Source organism: Mauremys reevesii, linkage group 4 (assembly GCF_016161935.1).
Source record: "Mauremys reevesii isolate NIE-2019 linkage group 4, ASM1616193v1, whole genome shotgun sequence".
NCBI classification, from domain to species: Eukaryota; Metazoa; Chordata; order Testudines; family Geoemydidae; genus Mauremys; species Mauremys reevesii.
In genome coordinates this window covers 135,972,766-135,992,081 of record NC_052626.1, presented here as the reverse complement: position 1 = coordinate 135,992,081, position 19,316 = coordinate 135,972,766, and the positions used below count along the sequence as shown (strand labels likewise).

The window sequence follows — 19,316 nt, the reverse complement described above, 5'->3', positions numbered from 1 at the left end:
GAGGAAAATAGAAAGGAGCATAAACTACCTAAAAACGAAAACTAACAGCAATTTTTTTAAAAGGACATTAGAAACAAGAAGCCTCCCAAACAGTACCAGGCAAATTGGTTGAAACTACAGTAAAGAATGAAATTATCAGACTGTGACGGGGTGAAGTGGCTCCGCACTGGAGCAGAAGGGGTTAAGGCGGCACTCTTAGCACCCCCCCTCGACCCTGCTGGGCATGCTCCCACAGTTGCTGCAGTATAAAAGGGAGCAGCCTCGCTCAGTCTGGGCTGACTGCCAAGGAGGAAGGACTCTTGGTAGAGGCTCCAGCCCAGGAGCCATTACAGTCCTTACCTATGGGAGCTGAAGAGACTGAGACCCGTATCAGAGGCCTGCCATCATCGGAGCCCCAGGGAGCATCCTGTGCTGAGGAGCCTGGATGCCCAATATTCCGCTGTTGCAGGAAAGCCAGTAGGAAGTGACCCAGGGAGGGTGAGCAAGTGGTACCTCCCACCCTCATGAGGTCAGCGTGTTTCGGTGGGATTCCCTGCTGACCCAGTGGTGAACCATGCTGCCACTGTTAGGGCCCTGGGTCAGGGCCCGATGGAGTTGGGCAGACCCGGGCCCCCCTACTGGGGCTGCCACACCCCTCGTGATGGCCCCCAGGTGCTGGCCACAAGGCTACACTATATGCTGCATTCAAGGGCTGGTCTAGGTACATTTGGTCCTACCTCAGCGCAGGGGCCTAGAGTAGATGGGCTCTCAAAGTTCCTTCCAGCCCTGCTTTTCTATGATTCTATGAGATCTCAGTAATCTCATGACTCCAAGAGCTGAGGCTTTAGGGGCAACACCAAGTATCGTGAGAGTTGGCAACATTGGTGTCTACGTGAATGTGGTGATGTCGCATGACTGTGGGAGTAATTGCACTAATGTCTGTGCTAAGTCTCGGAGCATGCTCTGGGTGAAAGGGATATTTCTGGAGTCTTGAGCCATCTCCAGTTGAGCCAAATGCTCCTGCAGTTAATTGAAGCACTGCCATCCCTCCTGGCAGGCCTGACTCCTAAGAGCTTGACTAAATATTGCAAGCACCACATCCTGAATCAACACCACCACCTCTTGGGAGCCCCCTGGAGCCTCCTACCCGGGAACTGATCAAGCACAGTCTCGCTTAGATTGCGACTTTGGACAAGGTTGTAGTGTTTCATTAGCAATCAGTGATGTGACATGCAGGCAGAGTAGTAGGAAAGAGATCTTTGCTGAACTTGCAGAAAGGCCAGTATTGCATGCTCAGGCTTTGGAGTTTGTGGCTTGCATTCCTGGGCTCTGGGTGTTACACTAACAGCAGCGGCTCCAGGCACCAGCGCTCCAAGCGCGTGCCTGGGGCGGCAAGCCGCGGGGGGCACCCTGCCAATTCCTGCGAGGGCGGCAGTCAGGCTGCCTTTGGCAGCACACCTGCGGGACGTCCGCGGATTTGGCGGCAATTCGGCGGCGGGTACGCCGAATCCGCGGGACCGGGGACCTCCTGCAGGCGTGCCGCTGAAGGCAGCCTGCCTGCTGTGCTTGGGGCGGCAAAAAAGCTAGACCCGCCCCTGTATACTAAACTAGGTGTCCTCTTCCTGGTGTCTGTGGCATTGTGTTTATTGACACAGTTGCCAGGCACTGGAAAGGCTCGTGCTGCAGCATGAATGCCCATAAATTGGCTCAAGAAATTATTTCACTGTCCAAATATCAACAAAAGCTTCTTGTTGTGAAGTTGATCCCTTTTCCTCCTTCCCCATTCACTGAAGTTGTCATTTTTCCATTGTGACATCATGATTTGTTGCCAAGGAAACCAAACTGTCAGGATGAGAGTGTTCTGTCTAATGGATGCATCTTCCACTGCTTGGTCGGGCTCTGTGGCGCTAGACACCTGGTTTGGGAGTTGTCCTGTGAGAAGAATGAGGGAAAGAGTCTAGTGACGCTAGGCCAGACAGCTGGAGTTCAGAGATTTTGTGCTTGGTTCTGGGGGCAGGGACAATTGCCAGAGAAGTCTGAGCTACTGGACAACTCAGGAACGAAATGGCTTCTCAGGTCTCTCAGCTGGAAGGAGGAGAGTGGCCCTTTGTGGCCAATCAGAAAGGAGAGAAGCAGTTCTAGCTGTTGTGTGACTATCCTCCAAAGAGGCGCATTGGGGTGAAAGATCCCTGGGAGTTACTATATAGGGTGATTTATTTTTTTCCCCCCACCCAGGGAATATTTGAGGAGGAACCACAGCCCAGATTCTGGGAGAGGTGAAGGGCAGCAGTTTAGTGCATGTAATAACAGCACTCAGGAGGAGCCAGATACAGAGAGAAATGGAGTTGAAGTGAATGCCTCTTCCCTAGGAGAGCGGGGTCCCTTTTGGAAGCTGGTGAATATTTATGGTGTTTCTCTCCACCAACCCAAGCCCAAATGAACCCGGACCACACATCCTGCTTGCAGCTGCCTCACTCTCAGCCATTGCAATTAGTGCACTCCCTGCCCAGACCCCCACAGCCTCTTGTAACCATTCTCAGAGCTCTTGTACCTGAGCTGACAAATCTTCCTCCAGGCACAGAGGTTAATATAACTAACTCTCTACAGGCAAATAGCAGCTCAGAGGGCAGATTAAAAGCAACCAGCTGTGTGAGCACCATGCAGCTCCTAAACCCCATTCCAGTTTTAACCCTTTAGATACTGCAGAGCTTTCTCTCTCTATCTCTCTCTATCTCTCTCATGCATGCATTTATTCTACTGATATCACTAGACTGAGTCTATGTGAACTGCATATACTCCATGCCCTAACCATTCATTTGGCCTGCAGTCTTGCGAAATGCCACTGTGTTAAGTGCTGTCCATACACATGGTAAGAGACCACAAACCACAGAGCTTGTGGCTTGCTCAGAAAAAAAGGTGGGGAAAGACAGTTGTTATCCTCATTTTACAGAAGAGGAACTGAGGCACAGGTTAAGTGTGTTGCCTGAGGTCACACAGGGAGTACGTGGCAGTGCTGGAACTGAGCACAGATCTCCCGAGTACCAGTCCAGTGCCTTATCCATGAGGACTCCCTGTCTCTAAGATGACTAGGAAGAGGCATGTCTGTTCATCAAGGAAATAGGAGAACAGTGGGAAATGACAGTGTGTCCTCCTCATAGACTCCAGTCAGGCTGTCTCTCTGTGAGTGAAAGTTGCCACCCCAGCAGGCCTGGCAGCTGCCAGTAAATGCACCACAAATTACAATCAGACGTTTTTACAGAAGGACTTTAAAGATTGTTGCCATGGAAACAGCTTTAAACAGCTAGTTTAACGATGGGTGGATGGAGAGAGAAAGGAAGATAGATGCTGAGAGAACATTTTAGGCTTGAAGATATAGCAGCTGGTAAAGTAACTGAGCATGGAGGTTACAGAGGGCACTAGATCAACTGTATGGCTCCTGGCAGCTTGTGCTGATGCAAGGACTCCATGAGGAAAGGAGCAGTGTGGGATTGATTTTTGCACCTCCGTTTAAATGACTGAGGTACAGTCCTGGAACCTTCAACTTAAACACAGATTTAATTGCAAATGTATGTTTAGTGAGAAGGGTTCTCTCAAGTCCAGATTGGTTTAATAATAACAAACTTCATATAAATCACTTGATTGTTTGCACTGATTAAGATCAGGGATGCTCAAACTGGGGGTCGGGACCCCTCAGGGGGTCATGAGGTTATTACACGTGGGGTCGCAAGCTGTCAGCCTCCACTCCAAACCCCACTTTGCCTCCAGCATTTATAATGGTGTTAAATATGAAAACAAGTGTTTTTAATTTATAAGGGGGGGGGTCACACTCAGAGGCTTGCTATGTGAAAGGGGTCACCACTACAGTAGTTTGAGAACTACTGCTTAAGAGTAAAGCTGGCACATATACAGAGAGACATACAGTTCCCAGCACCTGTGGAGAAACTGCCCGGTAGTTTGCTGACAGTCTGCATTCAGACTCCAAATGGTCTCTACTTCATCCTGTTTGCTCAGGGCAATTATACCCTTATTACTCTTTATTGCATATCATTCCAACCCTTATCCACTTCCTCATTTTAGTATGTACTTCTTATCATAGGTTATTTTCTAAGTCCTCTGTTCCCTTGCAGCTTTGTCGCTGCCTCGATACCATCTAGTTAGTCATTGCATATTCCCTTTCGCGGGGTTACGTTGTTAAGACACTAACAACTGAGTCTGCCACGTTCTGAGATGATATGGTCCTCTGAGATGATATGCCAAATTCACAGGTTCCAGCAAGAAACATCTAGCCAAAGCACAAGCTGCCAAGCAGATGGATAAATAGCTCAGTGGTCACATGGTTTGTTCAGTTCTTCATACCTTTGACACATATTTGTGGTTAATTTTCCTATATCTGCTGCAGCAATTTCTAAAGGTTATTACTTAGAAAAATTCCATTCCTCAAAGTTAGCTTCACTGCAGAGAATCCCCCCCCACCCCCGCAAGCCTTAAATTCTTTCTTTGGTCTATTTTAAGTGTCAACAAAAAGTAGAGTGAGTAATGGCGAATCCATCACCAGTGTGGCTGATAGCACTATCCCAGCACTGCCATCCCTTCCAGAGCAGGATAATCATCAGTATTGTCGAAAGTACCTGCCCAAATGAAGAAGAGCCGATCATGTATCAGGTGCATGTGGCTGATAGTGTTTATGGGGCATATTCTCAGCATTCATCATCCATGCAATATACTGTGGTTCTCCCCTTTTCCCCTTTCATCCAGCAATCTCCAAGCACCTCACGAACACTAGTTGGTCTTTGGCTGTTTCTTTGAGGGAGGTCAATAGTCTCATCTCCATTTGCGCAGATGAGGCGCAGTTAAGGGGAAGCCCAATGTCCCGCACCAAGCCAGTGACAGAGACCGGATTAGAACCCAGGAATCCTGAGTCCCATTGCTCTGGTCCGTTGACTAGATATCACTCTGTCTAGTTTAAAAGGGCAGACTCATAAACGTAGTGCCAAATCCACCCTTAACTGTAATTTGATTGCAACAACCAACAGTTGACTGCAGTAGGTTTGTCCAGTGGCATCTCCTTTTATTAGTCCTGTCTGACCTCATTGTTGGGAGAGAGGGGCAACAGAAAGAGCTACTGAAACCCCAGGGACGAACTTGGTAAAACAGCTGATTTTTAGAAAGTTTTCTGCTCCTTCATGTGCTATATTCCCCTCCCCCCCATTTTGCCTTTAATCTGATATTTTAATGGAAACGTGTCTAGCCTGAGATTCGCTTCCTGCTGTTTATTCCTCGTGTGATTTCACAACGCTCTGCTTGGGACCTCGGTGCTGGTTGCCGTTTTAAATAGCTGTGATGGCATACAGAGAAGCTTACTTGCGGTGACCATGCTGCGGGACCGTCAAATATAGCTGGCTGGGAATTTTTGGACTAAACAATTTTTCATGAGAAAAGGCTGTTTCATCAAACTGCAAACTTGTCCCACAACAGGGGATTTTATCAGAAGAGTTTCTCAGGTCCAAGATGGAATTTCTGCTCAAAACCAGAGAGAGAGCACATGCGTGAGCAGGTACTTGCCGTCATAAATCAGACAGAGCAAGGCCTTGAACCTGGTGTTCCCATTTCTCACATGAGTGCCATGACCACCGGTTCCAGGGTGGGTGGGGTGGTTCTCACTCGCTCTCCTCTTTTTCTCTGGTTTTTCATGACAAATTTTGAAAGGTCTCGGTTTCATCCCAGTGAAGAATGGGAAATGTTTAGAAATCACAAAAATTCTTGTGGGATGAAAAATCCATTTCCTGTCCAGCTCTACTGGTGAGCTCCAGAGACAGACAGGGTTCAGCTCTGTTCTCAGATACAGCAGCATAATGCTAGAGTCAATCCACGGAAGTCAATTACATTATACATCGTCCCTGGGAAATTCAAGATGAAATTCTGCCCTTGTCTCTCTGCACTTCATGAAGTCAGTGGGGTGTCTTTACACCAGTGTAATTCACAACAGGATTTGCTCCTCTGTCTTCATCCAACGTTCCCACTCTAAAAGTCTGGGGCAGTTTGCTAAAGAGTCTGTAATAATGGAATTCAGATCTGGGTTTAGAGGCAGATTTCAAACTCCTCTCTACTCAGATTCCATTTGGTTCCTTTTCTGCTCATTAGTAAAAAAAAATTTAAAAGGTGAAGAGATGGGAGAGATGCCCAGAAAATAAACATGTCAGCACATCCCAATGCAACTCACTGTTCTAGGCAGGGAGGCACCCATGGCTCTTCCAAACAAGTTGCTGTATTTAGCAATGGGATGCGGGCGACTTCCCTTTTCTATGAGTCTGATAATGGCATTTCACGCTGACATGGCAGCTTTTGCAAACAGGTTTTAGGTGTTTAACAAAGGAGGATCAGGGTTATTGTCCCCATTTTACAGGCAGGGAAACTGAGGCTCAGACACATGGCCTGGTTTTTGCCTGGGTGTTCAGTCACCCACAATTCCCCTTGCAGTGACTTGACAAGGGGCTATACAGTGACTTTGTAGCAGAGTCAAGGATTAGATCCCAGGCTCTCAATCCTAATCCCATGACAGGGATTCCCCCCCACCCCGTGCCGCATGCTGCCTGTGAGATAAATAAGAATTGTTACACGTCTCCTCCACAAGCCCCATCGCCTTTTCTGAAGATTCAGACTCCTCCAAACCTGGATCCTTCATGCCTCAGCCCCAGCAGTCAGGCCTGGAGTAATTGAGCAGCGGGCTGGGATCCAGTAAAACAGCCCAGCATGAGTCTGCGGCAGATGGCTTCTTAGTGATAAGAGGTTTTTCCAAGACTCTGGTCCCCCTGCATTTCCTTTTCCTAGCAGGGCAGCGTGCACATGCTTTAAAAGTGCCTGGTGCGGGCTATGGTTTGCTGGCCAGCATGTAACAGTATCTCTGTCACAGAGAGCCACTGGGCCATCAGTGGGCACTATGGAGCCATTGGCTCGCATGGCTGGTCTAATCTCCCAGCCTGATGGTTGCCAGTGTTTTCAGCTTGGTGTTATGTAGACACCATGTTGCAATCAAATGGCTATTTAAATATGCAAATCCTGGTAGGAAAGACACAATGTAAATTGTTTGTTTGTTTATTCTCCTCCCAGCCCCCAAAGTGATAAATTATTAATTTTTGGAAGAGGTGGTGTGATCTCAGCAGCGGCATGCTTTTCCCCAGCAGTGGGGTTGATTATAACTTATGTAGGGTTTTCCTGCAGGGAGAGAGGGATTTGTATCATCCAGCTTCAAATCACCATGCCAAAAGACTAGGAGACCTTCGAACTGAACAAGCCATGTGACCACTGAGCTATTTATCCATCCGCTTGGCAGCTTGTGCTTTGGCTAGATGTTTCTTACTGGAACCGGTGAATTTGGCATATCATCTCAGAGGACCATATCATCTCAGAACGTGGCAGACTCAGTCCTTAGTGTCTTAATATTTTAAAGGACTTCCCCACTGGGGAGGAGGTATGGTAGTCAGCATGAGTCAGTCCTCCTCTTGGATGCTCTGATAGCATGAAACTTTGGGGCTGGTTCTGCTCTCAACCCCAGTATGCATTGGGGGAGCTCCGCTGTAACCAAAGGGTGAATTTCAAATGAGTGATTTTAGAGGCACAAGTCCCATTTCAACAAGATGTGTGATCTGGAGTCACTTAGAATGAGATGCTTTTGAAAATCGCATCCAAAGTCTGTGTGTGTGTGTGGTGGTTGGTTGTTTTTTTTTTAAATTCACACACAATTTTGTCCCAGAGTCAGAGAAGAAAGGAAAACAGAAAGAAGCATGTGTGTGACAAATGATAGTCATTTCACTTAATGCACTTCTGAAAGGAGCTCAGATACCATGGTGATGAGCAGTACAGGAACCTGACTAGAATAGAAGAGTCCTGTGGCACCTTATAGACTAACAGACGTATTGGAGCATAAGCTTTCACGGGTGAATACCCACTTCGTCAGATGCATGTGGGTATACATTCATCTGACGAAGTGGGTATTCACCCACGAAAGCTTATGCTCCAATACGTCTGTTAGTCTATAAGGTGCCACAGGACTCTTTGCTGCTTTTTACAGATCCAGACTAACATGGCTACCTCTCTGATACTAGAATAGAAGAGTGGCCACTGTAAATCAGATCAGATCTAGCTTCTGTCTCTAAATAAATATGCATTATTTACCAATCATACTCCTAAAAACTATCAGCTCCCCCATTTTGACAGATGTAATATTGAATTTGGGGTTGTGAGAAAATGGGAAGTCATGGATGGTCAATAATTTTAAATGGTTTATTTTTGGGAACATGAGTTATACCGTCACTGTATAAACATAAAGATCCTGATTCTCCTCTCACACCAACAAATCAGGAGTAACTTCACTGAAGTCAATGGAATTAGACTAGTATAAATCAGATCAGAATCCATGGGCAAAATTTTCACACAGCCTTAGCATCCGCAATCCGGATCAGATTTCCAAAGAGCTCCGCTCCCGTCCAAGCATTTAGTAGTCAGATTTTCAGAAGAACAACTCACACTGGGTGCAGGTTGCATGCTGGGCACTTTTGAATATCTACCTCCAAGTGTCTGTGTATAGGGCAGGCTTAAAAGTAATAGTGGAGTACCTGTTTGGTTTTGTTTTTCTGTAGTTCAGGGTGTATTTTTGCTCATCTCTGATTCAGTGGGAGACATGTGTTGAAAGACAATTTCTTTCTAAATCTCTTTCCTTTTCCCCAAAGTTCAGTAGAGTCATAAAGTCAATGGAATGACACAAATGTATATCAGCTGAGGATCTGGAAAGGTTTTCTTTATTATTTGTCATTGTTATTGTGGAAGCACCCAGAGACCAGGGTCCAATTGCGCCGTGCACTGTACATACAAAGATCAATGTCTCTGCTCCAAAGATCTTGCAATCTAAGCTTAAGACAAAAGGCAACATCTGAATCCAACAGCCAGGTGGGAAGAGAGCAAGGTAATAGTGAGACAATTGTGATCAGCCTGTGAAGTTGCCGTTTCACCATGCCAGCTTCCCAGTTCTTCCGCATTTCCTAGCTGGAAGTCTCACTATTTCTCATAGTGTATGGAAGTAATGTTGCGGTGAGATGTAGAAAGAGCCTCGGCTTTAACTCGTGCTCCCTCTCATTGGTTGTGAGCATTCCTTGCCTTATGTCTCCCGTGTGCAAACACTGATTCTGCATTTGGTTTCTAGCCTGCCTGTGCTTTTGCACATTCAGCTGTAGTGACATAACCTGTCATTTGCCTGTCTTTTTTCCAGATCCGAGCAGATGGGCCCCCCCATGGTGGAATTCAGTATGAAATGGTCCCAGTTTTCAAGGATGGGAGTCCTATCCTTCGAGACATGGCCTTCTCCATCGACCAGAAGTATCTGTATGTCATGTCGGAAAGACAGGTAAGCAGTACTTTTCTACACCGCCATGGCTGCAGCTTTACTCCTGTGCACTGTACCTGAGCCACAGTTCAGGGGTCAGTACAGGTAGGTACAGTGCCAAAGGAGGCTTAACTGACTAGAGACAGCCATTTGTGCATGAGGGGTGCAAGAACTTCCCTGCATGCTAGCATGCTATTGTCTATAAGAAATGGAGATTGGGCTGAGTTGCCTTCAGTGAAATATGGTTTGGGGATTTGGATCAGAGTCTGCTAGGAAAGTATGTCCCAAGCACAAGACTCACCCATTCATTCCCCTCAGCAAGCTTGGCAGGAGGCTGATTTTGCATAGCTTTGCTGGAATGCCCGTTATGATTTTTTTTGTTTTCTGGATTTAGTGAGATGGGGTGTTTTTTTTGTTTTTTTTTTTTAAATGCTTTTGAAAGCGAGTGATTGTTGCAAACAGGGCTGGAACCAGGACATGATACAGGCAGATGCTGTGCAAGCAAGATCTTCCAATGCAACTAAGTATTCAGTTACATCATCCCATGCTATGCTAGTCCTGAGCTCTACGAATTACCCCAATTTGGGCTTTTGGCTACTCCTTCGATTCTAGTCTCAGGCATGTGTGCACATATACTGGGAAAGGTGGTCTAGTGGATAGGGCACTGGACTGACATTCAGGAGAACTGCTGTCTATTCCTGGCTCTGCCACAGGCTTTCTGCGTGATCATGGGCAAGTCACTTAGTCTGTACCTCAGTTCCCGCTCTCTAAAATAGGGATACTTTCCTATCTTACAGGGGTCTTGTGAGGCTGTATCTATTGATGATTGTTTCTTATACGATGAGGGTCATCTAAGTACTTAGTTAGATACACGCACAGTCCTTTATCTACATTCTTAGAGCTCTGCTAATGCACTTTAGTCCCGACTTGCATCTTCCCAGGCTCTCAGTTCTGTCCGTGCTCCTCAGTCCTGACCTACCCTACCCCCTGGAACAGAAAAAGCTGCTTGTGATAAATCAGGCAGCAATTTCTTGGAGACTGTTTCATGCCACAGAAGACTAGCCTGACAAAGTTAAAACTCATCTCACTTGTGAGCCCAGATCAGAGGTCAGGCTATTAACTCACTCCAAACCAAAGTGAGATTTCAAGTAGAGATACGGAGAGAGAGAGTCAGCGACTGAGTCATTGCCTCCTGGCTGTGTCAGCTCCTCTAAGATTCCCCGATATTTACCGTCTGCGGGGCCTTTCCTCTGAACCTGTTTATGAGCATGATAAACTGCCCCTCTGAAAAGAGGAACCAGACTGTACAAAGCAAAACTAAAATGATTATGACGGCAATTGATGGCCTGCAGTCCACTGGAGTCTGTTGCTTAAGGGAGCCAACACAGTGTTAATAATACAGGACCTCAACTGTAACAGAGCTGTATGAGCCATTCCTCTCTGAGATGAGGAAACACAAGCGGTCCCAACTGCTAAGCCAGGCTCTTGGGTTCACTGACTCTGTTAAGCATTTTAGTGGCCATCACTCACAACGATATAATACAGATTAATAGAGCTGGTGCTTTGTGATTGGGGGAGGGTGGGAGGTTACATCTGAAGAGGTCCAGATGTCAATGGATTTTTCCATGTTAAGTTAACCCCTTAGTCACTATGAGGCACAATACTGAATGTGGAGCTTTCTGCACCTGTTAGCACAGAAATGCTCCACCCCGCCAAATCCGCCCTGCTTGAAAAAGGTGGTAATGAAAGACTCATTACCCTAAGTAGGGCTGGGAGCTTGTCTCAGATTTATGACATGGGGTGTGTTCTTGTTTTAATATTGCTGAGCACCCAAAGGCCCTAATCTATTTTCTTTGGTGAACCAGAAGTCAGTCTGAGTCCTGTACCATTAGAATAGGAGATGCCCACAGCTTCTGCAACTAGTAGGAAGGGCACCTGAGTTCTTTCGCAGCTGAATTCCTTCTGACCACCTCAGCCTCCTCCTGGAATTATTCAGGACTCAGTCTCAGCCTGACATCTGAATGGCACAGCTAGAAGGTGGTTGTACTAGGGATCACAATCTCATAGTTATCACTTGGGATATCACTGTTCCTGGCTCTGTCACTGGCCTGTTGAGTGATCCTGGGTACGTTTCTTCCTCTCTGTGTGCCTCATTTTTCCCCACCTGTAAAATGGGAACAATATTACTGACCTCCTTTGTAAAGTGTTTTAAGATCTACAGACGAAAAGTGTTGAATAGCAGCTAGGTAGTAGTATTATAGTCACACTAGCTAGTTCATTGTCATTTGCAAAAGATCATCTGTGAATCATGTCAGAGCAGAGGAGGTGGCGGGAGGAAAATATACTCTCTAGCTGGAAAGTTATTTAATACCAGAGAATAAATGGTTTATACAAGGAGTAGGGCCCTAAAAAGAACATCCCTGTAGTTAATTAAGTCATCTGATTATAGCAACTTAGTAATAGAAACTACTATAAAGAGCTACACATTTAGGACTTCTTCCCAGAATGCACTATGCCACTGGATTAGACAATTTCTTCAGTTTATTTTACTTGGCATTGAGTCCATGATGCTATGCCCAGGCAGAGAAACTAAACATTGCAAGTTGCTGTGTGACTTTTCTAAAATCGAATGCCCGAGTTTAAAATGTGGATGCTGCCATAGTTTTACTGGGGAGGGGCCACATTATCTCTCACACACACCCATAGAAGGGAGAAAAAAGAACTTGAGTTTGAAATAGGTTTCCAAGGGAAATCCAGCAGGGATGCCTTCAACTCATCTCTTATGAGGCGAGAGGGCCTAAATATTCATCAAAGTTGCTAATTTGCTTAATTGTGAAGCAAAATGATGTGGAGAGAATTAGTAAATAATGAAACATACCTGGAGCGTAAATTCCATTATGAGCTGTGGATGTATGTGCATTGCACTGGCAATGGCTGTTATGTCTCCCGTGTTAGTAATCCACAAATGATAGACACCTGCTGCGTTCCCAGTTACTTACCTGACGTAGGCCCAGATCCCCACGGTATTTATTCTCCTAATTTACATGGGGGTGGAAGGGGAATTTGAGCCCTTACTCCCTTAGCCTAGGTGGTAAAGTTCAGTGATTTGGAGTTAGAGATCATAGGGCATCATTCTATATGGAATTCTCCAGCAGTCTTTCTCCTTACGACCCTGCATCCCTATATCCTGGTGACGTGATACTTCAGCAAAATATGCGGGGTAGTATTTTTTCCCCTTGAATCCTGTGCAGAAAAGGTGCCCAGTGATTTATAAGGGGTCAGTACTGAGAAAAGCAGAAAGGCCCATCAATTGCAGAAGCTGTGAGGCTGTAAATAGTGGGAAATGCCTTTAAAAGAAAAAACGCACAATAAAAATGTCTTTAAAGGTCTTGAGTCCCAGAGGAAATTTCTTTCTGTTTTCTACCCAAGTTAAAGGGACATGGACAGGTAGTTTAACCTTGAAGTAGAGCTGCCAGAAATTATTTATTAATCTGGTGGGGAAGGTCATCCAGATTCTGTGATGCATGTTACTCTTTCCCCTTTTAAACAGATATTTAGCATCTCTCTGTAACCAACTTTTTAAACCCCACCATTTTTGTAGGGTCCACCAAAACACATTGCAAAACACCCTTGCTTGTTGAGCTGTGTCTCTTCACCAACACCATTGATGATACTAGTGAAAACTAGGAGGTGAAATAAAAGGATCTGTGTTGGGTTGGTATTACACAGAATCAAGAAGCCATATCAAAGTGGGGCTATTTTCCAACAAAAAGCTAATCTTCTTGCACGTTTAAAGGTGGCTGATATCAGGTTTACGTTTAAATGAATTGGAAAGAACAGGTGTCTAATCCGAGGGCCTGGAGTGCCATCGAGTGTATGGTGGTTCCACCTTCGCGGTGGCTTTTGTCTCAATGTCCTACCCCCACACTTTCGAGTGGTGGCAGTTCACTCTAATTTAGCTACAGTCCACATGTGCACCTTTCATGTTCTGTCACCAGCGTTTTCCAGTGACGACTATTTGATTTCTCTCACGTCTTTTAACAGTAAAGAAGCAGCAACAACTACTCCATAACCCAGTGTAAAGGCAGACAAGGAAAGAGAAACTCCATTTCCAGGGTTGTCTTCAGGGTACTGTCAAATGTATGCTTTAGAAATTATTATTAGGGTGGGTTACGTGGGGTGCAGTCTTAGTCCTCTGTACACTTTGCTCTAAATAGCTCTTAGGTTGTAAAAGAAGTGTGTCTATAGCAGAAATTCAATCCCCCAAAAGTTCAGCACCATTCCGCCAAACAACATCTTCGCTAACAGGCTGCACAGGACTTAAATAGCGCTAGGAGGCAAGCTGTATTAGCAGAGCTCCGTCGGGGGCCAGTACTGAAATAACTCTGATGGTTGCAGATCAGGACTGAGATGCGTAGGCCGATATGCAATGTCCAAAAACTGGAATAGCAGTAGGTGCTGTAGGTCAGGGTTGAGATGCATTGGCAGAATTATGTGGTGTTTCAGGACTGGAATAGCCAGAGGTGTTGCAGATCAAGATTGAGATGCATTGGCACATCTGTGGTGAGGGAATGTCAGTTTTAGCTCTGTGCCCAGCATAAACTGCCTCTCATTTTTCACAGGCACCTAAATTCAATTAGCAGGGTTTTTTTTAATGAAATAAAATTCTGAATTTGAGGTCCTTGCCGCCGCTGGCCCTTCTGCCTGCTACACTGACCACTGCTGAAATCAATGAGGCAGAAGGATGCACCTTGTACATTCAGCAGCATATTCAGACGTGTTCCACCTTGGATGTGTCCGCAATGATTAAGCAGCAGTTGAGGGGTTAATGACACTGGGAGAGCAGAGCAGTCATAAATGTCTGGGGGCTGCCACAAGCCTCTGAATTAAAGACTTTTCTTTCTAATGGTAAATCTGTCATAAACCCAACCCCAACAGTCTCTGCATGAGTAAGGAAGGCTCTGAGGTTTCCTCCTCTTCAGAGAGTATCTATCTGACTGCGGTTTGCTGGGAACACCCTTAAAGTGATAGTTATAGCTAGTAAAGAGGCTTTATAAAAATGCAGTCCTGGAGCCTTAATTGTCCACCTGTCATGAAGGAAATAGCCTTTTTCTAAACAAAACTCAGTTTTTCAATTAAATTTACCCTGCAGGGCAAGAGAAATTTTATGACTGCAAGGTTGTAACCTCTTCTTACTCAATATGTCTGCTTTCTGTCCACCTTCAAGTCATAGCTGCACTTTTATAGACAGCAACTTTGGCTGTGCCCCCACTTACGTCTGTGTAAATCATGAGCAGCTATTGAAATGAATGGACGTAGACTGGTGTGAAACTGATGTAAGCATTGGGATAATCAGGTCCACAGATGCTCTGGTTCCTTTTAGTCATGCAGAGCTAATAATATCATTTCTATTACAGTAGCAAGTAGATCCCTGACCAAGAGCATGCTGGGTGCTGTACAAACACATAGCAAAAGATAACCCCTGGTCCAAGAAGCTTACAGTCTAGTTAGATGAGACTTGATGAGATATTTAAAAAAGGGCGGATCACAATACTGCAGTTGGTTGTAGGGGATAATCCTGAACTAGTCAGGGGAAATGGGGCTTACTGGGTCTTTTCTCTTTCTAATTTATATAAAAGCTGCCAGCTAAATTCTGACCGCAGAATCTTTGTAATTAGTAAGACAGGCTTCCTGTGTGACCTTCGGCAAGTCACTTAGCCTCTCTGTGCCTTGGTTTCACATCTGCACAAAGGGGATAATAGCCCTGCCCTGACACAGAGGGGTAGTAGGATAAATGTATTAAAGATTGTGAAGCGCTTTCAGCTCTACTGATGGAAAAGTGCTCTGCAAGAACTAGGGGGTGGAGGTAGTGGTAGTAGTATTATTACTGTTATTAATTATTATTTATTAGTGATAGTCTGCCAGACACCAGGTACAGTGTGCAACAGCAGCAGTTGGAAAGATCTTGACCTGTAAACAGAGAAAGATGAACAAGTCATAGCAAGTAATTTCTTTGGACTTCACCACCTCCTTCCTGTCTGTAAGCAGATTGTGAGTTTTCTCCAGTTTATTTGTTCTTTGTTATTTTCTGAACAGTTTCTTTGAACAACTCTTGATTTGTAGCTTGTTCGTATTTTGTTTGGATGTGTAGGTCACATGGTATGTTCTTCTTCCCTGATTGGAGGAGTGTGACTTTTAGAATGAGATTTCTAGGAAGAATACTCGCCTTTACATGGATGCGTAGGTCACATGATATGTTCTTCTTCCCTGATTGGAGGAGTATGACTTTTAGAATGAGATTTCTAGGAAGAATACTTGCCTTTACAAATCCAAAATTTATCTCCCATAAACATTCTTCAATATCCATTTGTTGCCTCCATGAACATTCCTGCCAGCAAGGACCTGAAGCTTCTAGGCACTACCATAATAGAAATAAAAATCATCTGCTCGAGAGAGGATAAAATTCATTAATGACTGTGAGGCTCAGATATTTAGTGACAAGAATCATGGAAATGCCATAGATGGAGATACTGTCCTTTTCACACCATCCTGGAGTGCAAGTGGGTGTAAAACTCCATTAGGAGGGCTCCTTGGCACCACCATGGCTGAGTAAAGGGACCTTCGCGTAAATGAGAGTCCGGCCTCTGCGGTTCCCAAATCCTGCCTCATGCCCTTTCATCCTTACTTGATTGGGAATCGCTGGTGGGTATCCCCATTGTACCTTTAGAAATAATTTAAAAGGGGAAGGGGGAGCAACAGAACACATGAGTGATTTCTCATGGCTTATGTGACATTTTTATACCAATTTGATGTAGTTCAGAGACCCTTATGCAGAATATTATGAGCAGAGCTGCACTCCCGCCCGTCACTTGGTGGGAGGTGGAAAAGATTAATGCCAGCCCCTATAGATTCCCCTCACGTACCAACAAGAAGGGCAAGGCAGTCAAAGAAGAGAACGGACTGAGCCCCTGCCTGCCCATATAAATGATGGGTCTTCTCCCTCAGAGCCAGTGGGAGGCAGGTGAACTCTGCCATGCAAGAGCCAGGGAGGTGGAGAGATTGATTCTTGAAGGTTATTTGAATGAAAGGGGTGGAGAGAGCTGTTTTATGTGCCTACAGAGATTTCCTCTCAACCTCATCGGAAGCTGTAATGGGTTACAGTATGTACATGCCAGGTAGGTTTGACCAGTAGCAGTTAATTAACATCTGCTCTAGGGGGCTTGTGTCAGGTCTCTTGTTCCACAATAGGCAGCTGTTAGAGGAAGAAGATTAGGGAGTACGTGGTTTTCTAATCAGTACCTAGGTTTATTCTAATCTCTGTTCCTTTATAGTTTGCAGCCACAGGCTGATTTCTTCCTTGCATGCGCTCACTCGAGCTCTGTCTCTCTCTGCCTGTCTCAGTGAGTGATGTCCAGACACTTACCTTCAGTTACCTTAATCAAGGTGCATGCAAACTGGGCATGGAAATAAGAGACAAGAATTCCTGGATTTTATTCTCATCTCTGCCACTGGCTCACTGTGTGTGTTGTTGAGCCAGACATTTGACCTTTCCTTGCCTCAATTTCCCCATTCACAAACTGTGGAAAGTACTAGCTTACCAGGGTGCTCCAAGGATTGCAGATCGCTTTAATGACAGAAGGCACCATAGAAACACAAAAACCATCATTAATCACAGCACAAAGCTGGAGTTCTGTCACTGAGCCACACTGACAGATGGACCAGTGCACTCATGAGGTTTATATATGTACATACATGTGTGTGTATGAATTTGGGGTTAAAGGGATAGTGAGCTAACCCCCTATGCCACCCAGCCTCCTCCCTACCATTGTAATGCCTACAGATCAGTTGCAATAGAATGGTGGGGAGGGGATTGCAAACTCTCATAAGCAAGGTTACATCAGGCGATTGCTTACTGCCCTGTTTATTTGCAGAACAGGAAGAAAACATCGTGCAACTGCACTATGCCCCATCAGGGCTTTATGTGAAGAAACGGTTTGTGTCTCTTCTGTTAGCTGTGAAATATTTGCTTAGCAAATATCCCATGTCAGGAGCTGCAGACCGGCAGGAGTCTCTGGGAATAATTTGTGGTATAACTCTCCATCCTGTAACTCCAAGACATATAGATCCTGTGATAAGCTCTTTGCTTTGAACTGGGTGTGGGGGAGGAGGGCAGAAGATGCCTAGATGATTTAAAAGGGTTTGGAAATGGAGCGAGGACTGAAAAAAACAAGGAAGTAACATCAATCCTGGACAGAGAGGCCATAAATACTGAGGGTGTCCTGAAGAAAACTGAGAAAACACAATAAAAATGCACAAGATTGATAAAAAAAATCTGGAGTCATAAAGGGGGGACAACAAACTGATTAAAATTTTACTCTATTATCTGCTTGCTGAACAGCTACTTCGCTGGGCAAAATCTTAGCAATGTTCAGTCCAGTAAAGCAGGGAAAGTGGCCTGGCTGGATTCAGATACACACACTCAGAATCTAGTTTACCTAAAGATTCACTGCTCCTCTCAAATCGAACCAAGCATCCAGTTTGCAAAGCTGCAGTTTCTGTGCTCATAAATGCTGGGTAAGGTAGGATTTATCATGTCTCATGTGCAGCTTGTCCAGCTTAGGCGGCTGGTTACAAACCCAAACTTCCACACAAGTTTGCCAAAAAGTCTGTGAGACAGGAGTGGGTGCTTCTCTTTCTTGCTAGGGTAGGGGTGGCCCCATATTGCTGGATAGGTTTGGGGGTCAGACTGTCTTTCTGACAGATATGGACCAATTGTTGGTTAGGAGTGTAATCTGTGTCAAAACTCTCTGGGTTTTGATCTAATGCCAATATTTTTCCCTACATGAAATTTCATCAAAATCAATATGGTTTTGCAAAAAAATTCCAAATGGCATTTCCTGGCAGAAAACTGTTTTGACGGAAAATTTTCCGACCAGCTGTAGAAATCGGTGTTCATGAACACACCTACAGGTGAGATACTAGAGCGTTCTAGATTAGCCATCTGTGGACCATATTTTGCGTAGCTCTAGTCTCCAGGAGAAAAACATCGTTTTAATGATAAAGAGTGAGATTTTCAAATGTGATTTAGGAGCACAAGTCCCATTGAAAGTCACTGGGCATTGAGCTCCTAAGTCATTTAAATGCTTGTGAAAAATCTTACCCCAAATGCAAAGTAATGCTCTCCCTTGTGCTTAAAGCAAACTACTAATGTTGCTGAAGACCCGTTTTTTCTTCTACCAGGTATAACTTGTAGTTAAAAAGCCTGTTGAAGTAGCCAGCTAGGCTTCCCATGGTACCATTATGCCTTCCCACTTCACTTCCAGCCTTCCAGTTGGGTAGTAAATCCTGACCCATCTAAGGCCAAGTTGTGCTGGGGTGACAATTCACCGTGAGAAGTAAGAGGAGTCAGGGCATCTAACCTCTTGAACTCTTGCCATCTTTTTCACACATTAGCAGAAACATCCCCACAAAACATTTAGATTCTTCTCACCCTCCAAATATGGTTGGTGTTGAGGTAAAGATTGGAGTGGGTCAGAAAATGTGAAAATAAATGCGTCTAACATTTTGATGTTGTTTCCATTTTGCATGTTTCTCAGCATACCCATTATGCAATTCTTTTCACAACATTTTCATTCTAATTTTTTATCAACATTTGTCTGTGTGTTTTAAAAAAAAAAAAAAGTCTAAGCCTTCAGAAAAAAGCATTTGGATGGTAGAAGTCATGAATCCTTTTTGTGAAAAATGAATCTTTTGGGTAAAAAATCAACACACTTCCAGAAAGTGCTTCATTTTCTAAAAAGGCCATTTTTTTTGACAAACTCTGTTAAACGTGATTCTTGAACTGATCCATGGATAGCTGGTTGGTCATATGATGCTGTTTCCTCCTTATTTCCACATTAAAATGTCTAAAAATACTTCCCTATTTTTTAATTTTCTACATAAATAACTGCTGAAGGTTGCC

At 44.8% G+C, this 19,316-nt stretch overlaps 1 protein-coding gene across 6 annotated transcripts in view; it reads left to right on the top strand.

Moving 5' to 3' along the window:
* The window catches only part of PLXNA2 (plexin A2), a 306,134-nt gene that overhangs the window by 134,646 nt on the left and 152,172 nt on the right, over positions 1 to 19,316 (top strand). For 2 of the 6 annotated variants that reach the window (XM_039536888.1, XM_039536887.1), the window contains exon 4: positions 9,242 to 9,376. In XM_039536888.1, the coding sequence (XP_039392822.1) occupies positions 9,242 to 9,376 (135 nt within the window). Of the gene's footprint in view, positions 1 to 1,836; positions 2,188 to 2,325; positions 2,375 to 4,518; positions 4,642 to 8,705; positions 8,923 to 9,241; positions 9,377 to 19,316 lie in introns of those variants that run through there. The other 4 variants (XM_039536890.1, XM_039536889.1, XM_039536891.1 and 1 more) reach the window with 4 other exon arrangements.